At 47.0% G+C, this 12,979-nt stretch overlaps 1 protein-coding gene across 1 annotated transcript in view; it reads right to left on the bottom strand.

Moving 5' to 3' along the window:
* The window catches only part of GATA4 (GATA binding protein 4), a 193,940-nt gene that overhangs the window by 83,736 nt on the left and 97,225 nt on the right, over positions 1-12,979 (bottom strand). Inside the window, exon 2 of the mRNA XM_069605733.1 lies at positions 2,580-2,746. Within this exon, the coding sequence (XP_069461834.1) occupies positions 2,580-2,746 (167 nt within the window). The remainder of the gene's footprint in view (positions 1-2,579; positions 2,747-12,979) is intronic.

Genomic DNA, 12,979 nt, shown 5'->3' with positions numbered 1-12,979 from the left:
GGCAGCCTCTACTGCGCATGACGGCATCGGACAAACATACATCTGGCCTTTTATATTATAGTTAGGTTACATTAAACTACAAAGTGCTGTAATCAGTATCTTGTTAATATGTATGGTTATTTATAAAGCATAAACTAGATCACAAGCAGCTCTGTAATAGAAAACAATATATATAACTTATTTTACTGTGGGGACTCGGGGTGTCCAAGGGCAGGTGAAGTGTTGCCTGAAAAGTATATTTTTGAAGTCGTTTGTGAAGTGTAGGGTGTAGTGAACTTGAACAACACCAGTTGAGGGATTGCACACAGAATATATTTAAGTTATTCTGAAACTCTATCAGCCCATTTTGTGTAGAAAGCCTTCTGGCAGCCCCCACCCCTCCGCCCCATCTCTCGCCAAGCTTACTGAGCCATACTTTGAGAAACTGCAGGTTTTCATGAATATTTCAACCCAGCACAAAAGTGAGCTGCTTGAAAGGTACAAATGCACTAGTCCTCTTGGTTTACACAGCATTGTTTTATGGCAATATATGCTTACAATATCACTATTAATACCCAATGGTGATGGGAGTGGGAAGTGGGCGTGAGGAGGTCAGGTGACATGTTACATTACATATCTACCAGGGAGCAGCTCATTGATATAATGAGGATTTGCTGGAATTCTCAATAGCCATGCTACTTATTTACTCTGAAGATTCTCTAACATACAACCACATTAAATACACAACAAAGCAATCACAAGCAGCGGGTGCAGGCTTTAGATCTGTCAAAAAAAACTAAGATTGATTCGTGGAATAGTGGACGAATTACCTACAATTATTCCCTCAGTTCAGAGGAAACTGATTTCTCTGAGACATGGTCAGCATCCTACTCCAGGTGTTAATTTAGCAACAGTGCCATGCTCTCAGGGCGGTCTGCAACTTAAGTTTATAGCCCCAGAGGAGGCAGGAACTTTCATGCGGTTCAGTTCACAGGATGTTGCCGCCTGGTTCTGCCAGAGAAGGGACAGTTATGCCTATTAGCACCCTGGGCCATCTCATCTTGGTATTAAGGGCCAGGATTGTGTATGAAATAATAGGCCAGGCGAGCTCTACCCATTGTCTCACAGAGAAAAAACACAGCTAAGATGGCCGCCATAGAAACAAAGACCTGGCTTCATGGAGAGCCTGAATCTCTGTCCGTGGCAGGCTACGGGAGTAGCCAAGTTTCAGAGAGTCGGAGCAACACCGCCGGGAAAAGGAAGGTAGGTGGTGATGTTCTGGAGCATTAAGGTGTAATAGTTCGCAGAGTTTGTGAGGGAGGAATGGCAGTGTGGGGAAAGCTGAATGAGGCGAGCCAGGTGGCCAATTGAAAGCAGGTGTGAGCAGCTTTCAGCTTGCTCAGAAGTCGGCGTTAGTACTGAGCTGCAGCTTGCCTGTTAAGTGTCTTGATTGGCTGCTACACCCAGTCAGGATGCTAATAGTGAAAACGCTTGAACGAAGCAGAGATGATGTTTTAGAAACCTCTCCCCGGGGATGCTATGATATTGGGTTTAAGTCATAGGGCCTCATTACGAGTCTGGCGGTAACCCTGCCGGTGCTACTGGCGGGTTGCCGCCGGACGCGTAATATTTTACCAGCACCTGATTTCCCGGTGCTACCAGTAGATTACAAGTCTGGTGGCCTGGGAAGTCAAGCGCCTGTAAAATGTAAGTCCCCATTCCCATAGAGTCCTATAGTGGTGACTCGGAAGCGCCAGCAACGTTGTTAACGGTGCCAAAGCTTCCATGAATGGTCTGCCTACTGTGGCTGCTGCACCCGCAAACCAGTCGGACACAAAGGCCACGGCAGGCAGACACGTATTTTGCTGGTCCAGAAACAATGGTGCCAGTGAGTTTCCCAGCACCCTTGTTTCCGGACTGGCAAACTTGTAATGAGGCCCAAAGACCTTTGCTGATGATACAAACCCAATGGATCCATCTATTCCGAGCAGGAACATTCTGGAATGATAGCACAACCTTTTACTCTTGCATGGGGCTTACCACATGACCTTACCACATGAATGATGTATAGGACTTCACATCAGGCTCCCATTTGAATAAAGAAGAAAGAGACGATTATAGAACGTCCACGATTGATTCTCCAGATGAACATACAGGGGTCTTCATGGGAGTAGATGGTTCCTCTCAACCCCCCTTCTATTGCTCTAAACCATTGGATGTTGCAAACTTTGAACTTCTATTTTACAAGAGCCAGTCCCTCTTCCAATATGGATTGGTGGAGTGGTCACTCGGCCCATTCGGATCATAGCCATTCACTTTACATTTCAATGTCTTTAGACAACCATCTTACATCTTGCTCTAAATGTGGAAAACGACGAGCTTCAATTGCTACCTTTGACTCCCCATGTTAGTGTTAAGTGTTCAGTTATCATTGCAAAAGAAAGTGTGTCCTCGAAATGTATAGCTCTACAATTACAAAGACACTTTATGTGTGTCCACTGCCCTCGGCAGCCATGGAGACACTATGATGCAAGAAGCAGCCTGTGGTTAACCCAAGAGCACAGAGCTTGCATGCAACAAACGCAAGTGCCAAGACCTACCAGCCTCCGCTGGGGCTTGATCAGTGGTCGGTTGATGCCGTTCATCTTATGGTAGAGTCCGCAGGCGTTGCACAGGTAGTGGCCTGTGCCGTCTCTCCTCCAGAGCGGGGTCGACATGGCGCCACAGTTGACGCATTCTCGTCCCTCCGCAAAGTCATCATAGAACTCTGTAGACAAAGAGACAAATATTTAGACAGCAAGAAACCACTGCATTGCCATAATCTCCCATTATGATCATCAATCGTTTCCTTTAGACGAGGGAAGCCCCCACTCCCATGCTGGCTGTCCATGATCCATAACGTTTGTGAGCTATCTTCTCATAAAACACATATATCCTTGCATTTACATCGTAGTCGTACCTTTATACTTTAAACGAGTTTTCAACTGAAGCTCATCCGGTCATAGGGGAGATAAGTTGGGATTGCCTAGGCCAGAGTAGAAATCATAATGTTTCCATAAAAACTTCACTTCTGTGTCATGACCTTCCTTCTCCCCAGAGAACTTTTTGTACTCTTGTAAAACTGATGATGACACGTTGAATGGTCCCTGATGGTGGAGCCTGTCAGCCTTATCCTCTGTGTCTCTCGTACAGCGTGGCGCGTCCACCCACAGCGCTGCCTGCCAGCGGAGAGCATAAACAGAGTATAATGGATGGAATGTGCCAGTGACAGATTCCATTTTTCCCTGTCATAAAATGTTGTAGCGCTAAAAATATATTCATATTAATGCAATGAATGAAGAGGCTCTGTCATGGCCATTTGTCTGCTGCCGGTCGCGCGCCTTTTTAATAGATTTACTGTGCGCTACACGCCAAGGAGGGATTGTAGATGCATTTTGGCACTGTGTCTAAGTAGCAATTAACCAACGTAAAAACCATGAACCGTGGGGTGACAATTTTATCATGAGATTAAGGTAAAGGGATGCCTGCATTACGCCAGTATTCCAGGGTTAATCATGTCTTAACATGTTTTTTTGGGGGTGGGGATTTAGTTTACACATGGTTTGGGAATGTTCATAACTTTACTATTGTGATTGTCAGTTTATAACAGATGTAACAAAATTACATGAAAGACAGTTCCCTTAGCTCATCATAGATATTAACTTGGGTACAGCATACATTGAAAAGTTCACATTAGTTTTCTCAAAGAGACTTATTACATTCACAAATATCAAATTAAGTGCAAATCCCAAACATACTCAGTCTAACATTCATGTTACTGATGAAGGCAAATTGCGCCTTCAAAGAGCCAAGTACAGCCGAAACATGTGTCAACCAAACTTTATCACTGCATCACCAATAACTGCTGTTTCTAATAGGGAATAGGGCTTGTTATGTAAACAACAAGATCTTTTGGAAACAGCAAGACATCTATTAGTGAAATGTGCTGTACTTATGCTGATGAGATGCCAGTATTTTAGGAAGTTCGTCCATCACTGTGTTACTATATGCTATGATGGCTGCCACCAAAACCGGGTCCGGGTCCCTGAATGGGGAATTACCGGGCCATTCCGGGTTTGGAGGGCCTGGTAATTCCTCCTTCAGGAAACCTGGGCCCAGACCTTCCCCATTCCCATTGAGCCTCTATAGGGCTCAATGGGAATGGGAGAGGGAGCTAACAATGGGCCGATTACGACTGGCCCGTTGTTAGCTCCCTGGTCCCCTCGCGGGACCCGGTAAGGACGCCTGGTTTTACCAGGCGTCCTTACCGGGTCCCGCGAGGGAACCTCGTAATGAGGCGGAATGGGTTTAACAGGTCCGCCTCCATTAGCGGCACCCGTTAACCCATTCCGCCAGGGTCGTAATAAAGCCCATAATGTTAAACCACATTTTAAACTATAAAACATAATACAAATGATTTATTTAAGAGATGTCTTAAAATCAGGAAAGAAACACCCAGAAATGTTAGACATTATTTATCTATTATTTATTTAAGAGATGTCTTAAAAGCAGGTAAAAACCACTCAGAAATGTTAGAGATAATGCTCCCAATGAAGCATGCAGTTATCTGTTTTTTTTGCCTCATGATTGGACATTTTAAAAATGTGGATTTCTATAATGCACAGTTTTGTATTCTTGTACTCCAACACCCAGCCACACCCCACTGCTAAGACACTGTTTTAATATCATTTAAAGTAAGGGACTTTCTGCAACCACCTTCACACAGATTAAATGTAATGGTGAATAGTCTTTAATAATGCACCATTTCCTACCGTCGTGGCGCTCTTCTAGAAAGCACCTTGTGTGATCGTGTGACGATCAGATGTGCTCAAGCATTCCTTTGAATCGTGGAGGCTTGGTAGGAAATGGGAACAGATTTCCCCCCATATCCACCCTCAGTAAGTGAACCCTGGGCCAGTCAGTCATTCCAGTGCCAAGAGATGGCACACACAGTAGAAAGGTGAGTGTGGGAGGACGGAAGGGAGAGGGAAAAGAAAGAATGGGTTTGCCAAACTACTTGGCCATGTTAAAAGACAGGCCGATTGTTGGAAGTCGTCTTGTCTGGTGCATTGACTCACTGGGAACTGAAAGCTGGCTGTGGAGGGAATTTCAATTAGGCTGCAGATGGCAGAGAGGTAGGAAATGCAGCAGGTCCACAGTTGAGAAAATGGGATGGAAGTACAAATGAATTTGCTCCAGAATGGCCCACAGACAAGGTGCCTTTCCCAGCAGCAAGTAGAATGAAGGTTTGGGCAGCAGCTACCACTTCACAAACCCTTTAAGAGCACAGATACAATGACATGATGGCATAGATTGCCCTGGCATCCCCATACATTTGACTATCAGAGCAAGGGGTTGTGTGTATAGCAAATGTGAACATCTGATGGGCCGTGTCCTCCAAACATTTGAATGGATTGTGGTATCTGAGATCCACAATTCTTCCTGTCCATTTAGGATTCAGACCCGCCATTCCAAATCACAAAAATCAGCCTTTTTATTCAGCAGCACTTTGCATGCTGGTAGCTTCACTTTCTCACTTCTTGAATAACAAGCTAGGACTGGCCGAAGATGATCCAGATGACATGGGGCTAGTTGGCATCAATGTATTCCGTTGCTGAAATTCACATATTTGAACACCAATGAGTATGGTTTGTGCCAATGTCACTTGGCCTATCACTTAAGTGCTCCGGGCATCTTTGCGGCCCACCTTATCACAAAGCCCAAATACAAACGCATCAATAAAAACAAACGACTGAAGGGTGGGTGTAGTGGCTCAAGTGTACATGTAGGGGCGTGATGGGTTGTGTGCGCAGAGTGAAGCTGTGGTTCCAGTGCAGAAATGCCATTCTAGAGGGGGCTGCAGAAAGAACATGGGCAGTTTGGCCTTATGAGGTAGATGTGTCAGAGGGGGGGGGGAGAGGTGGGCCCGAGTTGCAGGGATGTTTTTGACCTCAATGTCACTGTTGCAGCGCTAACGGAAGTGACATCACACACCCTCCCGACGACATCACAGGAAGGGACATCAGAAGCAAATACAAGGCAAGCACGGTGGTGACAAGGGGGAGATTAAAGTCCACGGTTACCTGTACATGATGCAGTGCCCCTACAATCACTTACAGAGCCACATAATGTCTGGTTCCTTGATGGTTCCAGCATGAGACGGTGCACAACAATCTCAAGGGCCAAACAAGGGCCTTCCGGGCCCCTTTGCCTTGACTAGCCTGGCCGGGTGTGCATCCCTACGGAGCCTGGTCCACGCCCGTCCTCGCACTTAGCATGTGGTCCTCAATCCCTGCACTTCCTGCATCCCCTGGCACTTGCCCCCCTGGCCTCCCTCTGCACTTGCTTAGCCCCAGGGGCCCTCTTCTCCTCGCCCCCTGCACTTATGTACCTCCTCTTACCCCTCACCTCCCTGCCATCCTAGCATTACCCCTTCTGTCCCGACCAACACCGCCCCCGCTACCCACTCCCTCCCCCCTGCACTTCTTGTTACAGCACGCACTTGCACGATCCAAATGAAACAGGGCCTAGTAGGAGAGTTATTGTTGTTTTCCTACTTGCCCGCCTCTTTTTTTTGTCTTGTGGCGCCTTGAAACACTAGTTGTTGTATTGGCGCTTTACAAATAACCAATAAATAAATAAATAAATACAGTTCATGTCCATCTCTGCTACCAAGGGAGCTAGAGACTCACCAGACAAAACCCCTGTTGCAACCCCAGCTGATCCATAAGCAATATCCCTGCAGTAGGACAGGGGGTGACTTTAGAAGAGCGAGGGCCAGGTGCCTTTGTGAAAATGCCTGGGAGGAGAGGAGAGGTGGCTGAGTTTACCAGAAGGTAACCTAGTAATGGGTCATTCTGTTTTAGATTTTGTCATTCTTATTTTAAGGCAAGTTTCTTGTTCTGATTCAATGTTTTCATCTTTTTCTTCTCACCATTATGACCATTACAATTCAGTCTGCAGTTGTTTTGCATAAGCATATTCTTCATCAGGACTTTGATTCTTGGGAACATTGTGCAGACAGTGCCTTTCCTGCTTGGCACAGGAGAATGTCCTCCTCGTTGAAACAAATGATGGCATGAAAATACAGGAGCCCAAGGACAGTGCGCAATACATTTCTTAGCCCTCCTCTGGTTGCCTTGTTTTAGTTTTGTTTATTAAGTGGTGCCTTAAGAGCTGCCAATGCCCCAAAACTATTGGCATGGTAATTGAAGGTAGGACAGAGATGGGATGTGAAGAGGCACACCTGTGGGTGCTGTTATTTTGACCTACCCAACTACAGCCCATGGCTATGCTAGACCCTGCCCACTCACTGCCTGCCGCTCCCAACCCAAAACCCACTCCTGTGGGATCTCTTCGAGCGAGCTGTGTTTTTAAGTGGTGCCAATGTTATTGCTAAGCAGTCTTCTGAAATGTAATAGCTTAATTGCAGTTGTAAACCAGCTACCGGTGTAAGAAAATATCTTTACCAAGTGTGTCTTCAGACTCTTGATTTATAAGCAATAAGTGTGCCCTTGCATCTGTTCCTTGTTCTGGGTTCCTGTTGAAACCACACATTGGCGAAGCCAACAGTTTTGATTCTTGTCTGGGCATTTTGGCAGGCACAGACATAATGTGGCCTGTTACTAAAATTTCTGGCTAGCGGTTGCCATTTTATGGCCAGGTAGCGCCTTTAGGGAAGCACCTGCAAAATGCTTAGTCCATGCTTGCACACAAGCCACAGCTGTTGGCTTTGCCAGTGCTTCTTTCTCTTGAGAGCTTAAATAAGACCATGCATTCGGCGCCCTCCCTCCCCGTGTTCCTTATTTATAGGCCTTGTCTGAAGTAATTTATTCTCACCGTGTCCTGTCTCATCTCCGTTATAATCTGCTCCACAAACACTTCCAGGGCTATTTAAAACGTAAGTGGTAAGGCTAAACTCATACCGAGCGGGCGTGTATCTTCATTAGTGAGGCTGTGTAATGGCGCAGTGCTAAGCCAGTGGACATTCTAGCTGTCAATAGTTCTGCAGGCCCTGCTGCACACGCTACCTGCAAGGACAGGACTTCTTTCTTGACCTGCACCCACGTGACATCTATGTAAATCATCCCAGCATATAATGCTTCTGATTCGTCTGTCCCTTCCCTTCCTCTGGGCGTACATACCAGAAGGGTGCCTTGCCTAGTACAGAAGGGTTGGGTGAGCACTTTCTCAGGTTACCTAGAGTCCAACAGTGTGAAGGTGGTCAGCCAATGGCACGTAACTCGTCGGTTATTTTGTGGCCTTCCCGATATTTTGTACTACAACTCCCATGAGCATTCACCACTGAGTATCTGGCTAAGGATCGTGGGAGTTGAAATCCGAAACCTCCGGAAGGCGCCATATTGAACAACCATGTTCTAGCTCCTATTTTTGTGTGAATCCCTCCAACTTTATTCTAGAGGGGCAAGGCCTTTACCAAAGCGAAGAGGAACTGTGGGTCGACAACGAATGCCAAGCAAGGTTTCACCACCCGAAAGCATGGGGGCTAGGTGATAGTGCTTGTATCAGGCTCGAGGGGGAGGTTTGACAGAATCAGGGGTTGGGACATAACCATGGTTACCATCTCGCGGTAGCATGTGGCCGGGCAATAAAGAAGGCTTTTCCTGCCTATTCTGTAAAATGGCCGCCAGAATGCTCCAGAGTCCTCCACCCCTCACCAATGGGTAGATAGTCCCAGCAAGCAGCAGGGGATAACGGCGCATGGCTCCCAGTCCAGAGGGTTGGGAGAAAGACGAGTGGCAGGAAGTTCCCCAATGAAAATGAGGGACAATGGTCTTGGGAAGGGGACTCCGGTTAAGATATTGCACTGCCATTGGTAGAGCCTCTTGTGGCAGAGTAGCAGCTCTAGACCCGACACACCGAGACCAGCACCGCCAGGAGCAGAATGCGAGGATTATGGATGAATAAGTTGAGCCAAAATTATACATTTCATATCTCATATGCATACCCATTGGCTATAGAGGTGCAGGGGACAGGGAGCGCTGTCGCTCATAAGCAGTGTTGGACTCTGGGTATGCACCGTACCAGGTATGGCAGTGACCGAGCAGTTACCTGGTAGCACCAACTACCAGAGGTGGTCATGTGATCTGGAAGGACTTTGCACAGAAGTGGTGTAGGTTTCACCAAAATGTTATCAATATCCGGCATTGAGTTGCAGGGTCACCCGAAAGTGATCAATGAATGGGTATGTTGTGGGTTACACGCGTGTAATTCCAGCTATGAAATGACGTGTGTCAGCGCCGAGAAGTGAAAGAGTATCTATGGTAGGCCTGGCACACAGAGGGAGCCAGCAGCGCTGTAATCACTTGTATGAATACCACAGTCTCTTTTTCCTCCTTCTCTCTATGGTCTGTGTGGTTTGCCATGGATGAGTTAGCTCTGCGGTGTGGCTCAGGTGTGAGTTAGAGGTAGCACCGTCACTCTGCTAGCATGACAGCCATTAATACCAAGGGGATGTGCAGATCATTTTGCAGTGGAAATGACCATTAGAAGAGTTCTGTCCTTTTCTTAGCTTTTCTTTCTATAAAATGGGACTGCACACGTCCACTGCCTGGCTCAGATCCAGGGAGTTCGCCATTTTGCTCATTGGCATAAAGATAACACATCTCCTAAATTCCCTTTGCCTTACTTTGTTTTTTGGCTTTTGTATAAACATTATTTGCACCAAAGGGATCTGCCTAGAGCAGGCACAGTCCTTCCCAGCTTGATCTCAATATCACACCTCATTCTCCTCCTTTATTAATTTATTTTACTTATTTATTCTGTTCTCTGCTCTGTTCCGCACTTTCCACTCCTCCCCCCTTCCATGCACTTTCCCCCTTTTCCCTTTCCCATGCACTTGCGCGTTCTGAGTGTCATCGTCGTTTTTGTTCCCCTCCCTTTACCTGGACGCCCTCTGAAACATTTGGTTACGAGCGCGATATAAATAAAATTTTTTATTTCATTGCTCTTCCTTTGTAAAGTGCCTTTCTCACACACATACATTTTCCAACACTATTGCAACACATAACAAGTGCTGTAAAATGTAGTGCTCAGGTGGCACCGTGCAAAATGTTGTCATTTGCTTAGCACCACATATCTTTCTTCCAATGCACCATGACATACCCTTGCACCCTTGTCTGCACTGCTGCTCTGCAGGGATTTTGTGTTGGAGAAGTCTTTTTTTCACCAGTAGCAACGAAAAGAGTGCAGAGAACTGGGTCTTTTGAATGACACCTTGCACGGTAAAAGGATATATGCTGCTTGGACCTGTGTGTGTACTTGGGGGGGGGGGGGTTGGGTGGCAGGGAGTCTATTTGCTGCAGTAGTCTATTCATGTGCATGGAGGTAAGGGAGATATGCTGCACGCCCTATGTGTTTGCCGGGGGAGGGGTGTGAGGAGTATCCTGCAGGTGTCCATTCATCTGCATGGAGGTTAGGGGGATATGCTGCATGGGCCTGTGTATTTGCTGGGGGAGTGGTCTGGGGATATCCTGCAGGTGTCCATTCATGTGCATGGAGGTAAGGGGGATATGCTGCATGGACCTGTGTGTTTGCTGGGGGAGGGGCGTGGGGAGTATCCTGCAGGTGTCCATTCATCTGCATGCAGGTAAGGGGGGTATGTTGCAGAAGTCTTTGTGAGGTGCTGAGTAGTGCTGCCCGCACTGGTCTGTGTGTGTTCACGGGAAGGGGCATACTGCCGGTGTGTGGAGGGAAGGGGACGGGGTCCACTGTGTGGATTGTGGCGCATTAGAGGGAGACGGTGCATGATGGGAGCTGTGGCAAACAGCTCCAGATTGCTTTGTTACGCCTCAATCCTTACTCTACCCTGCAGGACAGGTAATGACATATTCAAAATATGCTGTTAGCAAAGTAGTGCTGTGGCAATGCAGCACTGTGTAACAATGTCATATTGTCATCAACACATCTGAGCCAGCAGGTAAGTAATATGGGTTTATTACTTAAGTACAAAGCAGGAACACCGGCCCATCCTTGCGAGCCAGCTCTCTATCTCCAACTGTCCCCCATGGAACACACAATCAGATGACAACACTCTATGCACAGCGACCTCACCACATTCCACTGACATCACCACTGCAAGGAAGACACCGGAGGGAAGACACTCATTATAACACTTCTCCCTCCCTCCCTTAATTTAATAATAGGACACACCAACATTGGTAGAGCACCAGTCATTCCTATACACAAAGTACTATCCTACACAATACCGATACAAATACACGTGGCCACCATGTATCTGCCCAGCAACACCCAAGCTCATATGAACACGAGACCCAACCCCAGGACACGATCCACATAAAGCCCATTCACACACCAAGGCCAACAACAGAGCACAAGCACTCTAAACTACCATAAAGTTACAGAAGCACACTGACACCATTGAAACCATCTCGCCACTAATAAAACCCGAAGCAAAATAAGGTGGCAACATAACTAGGTGGAAACATAACCTTGCACAATGACTCCTACACAAACGGAACACAGATCCACCCTACAACACTATACCTACCCCTTGTCCACCAAATCACTCACAACAGAGGAACCCACCGACATGGAATAAGGGCTGCACCTCCCTTCTACTGAACTGGAATAACAACTCGAGGAAAAAAACAATAAAACAAGAACTCCACCTGCTTCATGCTGCCCCTTGAAGCCTAGGGCCTGCCACGCCCCAGAGTCCCCAATAGCGGATATCACCCTAACAACCACGACCCCTCAGTGCACCTACATCCTTCCACCCGGGTCTGCATCCCAGGGCACGAGGGCTGCCACCCCGGGCACAACCCAACTCAAAAGAGCAACCACTGGGCACTAACCCAACTCAAATGAGCAACAACAAGCACGGCTAACAACATCAGTTCAAAAACCCCTAAATAAGGCAATACTTAACTCTGACCACAACCAACTCTGAAACTACTATGCAAAACCAACGCAGAAGCTCACAAAAAAAATCTAAGAGGACCCCTAAATACGTGCAACCTAGACACCACACCTAACACCACAGGATCCTTAGTCCATGCCAAATACCACAAATACACATTGCATAGGACCCCTAGTCCTAGCCACACAGTACACCTGTACACACCCCGGGACGCCTAGTCCCTGCCAAATACAGTACACCACTACACCCATAGGACCCCTAGTCCCTGCCAAATACAGAACACCACTGCACCCATAGGACCCCTAGTCCCTGCCAAATACAGAACACCACTGCACCCATGGGACCCATGGGACCCCTAGTCCCCGCCACACAGAACACCTCAACGCACACAGGATCCTAAGTCCCTGCCACACCGAACACCACCCCCTAATGTGGGACCCCCAGCATCGGCCAGGCTACCATGTTGGTCAAACCCACCAAAACGTCCAAAATGGCACAACCACCTTACAATGGAACCCCTAGCACATACTAGGCTACCATAGACTACCACGGTGGCTACCACACACACGCACCACTCATGCGCACACACAACACGCACACTCACACCCACACTCGCACCTGAACAAACGACACACAACACATGAAAATATCACTGGAACCCTTAAATCAGGGCAAGTGTTCAAAAACATGACACCATAATTACTGCAGGATTCTATACACAGTGGCGTGAGATATAGTGAAAACACTGCTCTCCTTGAAAACGATGTTTGGAAAAACAGTCGCAAATCCTAAATGGCAAAAAAAAACGCCATCCACGTTATGAAAACCAAAAACCCATTGTACATTAGACAGATCTCTCTCAAGTCCTGGAACAACATGGCCTGTTAAAATACAAAGGCCAATAAGATAAAGTGTCTCCATCCCTTTACAGAAAACGAACAACCGCCGACGCCATTTGCAACCCCTCCTGTAAGAAGACATATTATGGATATAACACGTGATCGAGGAATTACGACACCTCCTGTGGGAAAAACACATGTTTAGAAACAATGACTTCAT

The sequence above is a fragment of the Ambystoma mexicanum genome, chromosome 4p (genome assembly GCF_040938575.1).
Source record: "Ambystoma mexicanum isolate Mex_15411 chromosome 4p, UKY_AmexF1_1, whole genome shotgun sequence".
Lineage (NCBI taxonomy): Eukaryota > Metazoa > Chordata > Amphibia > Caudata > Ambystomatidae > Ambystoma > Ambystoma mexicanum.
The sequence above is the reverse complement of the archived record's forward strand: the minus strand, read 5'-3'. Positions and strand labels throughout refer to the sequence as shown.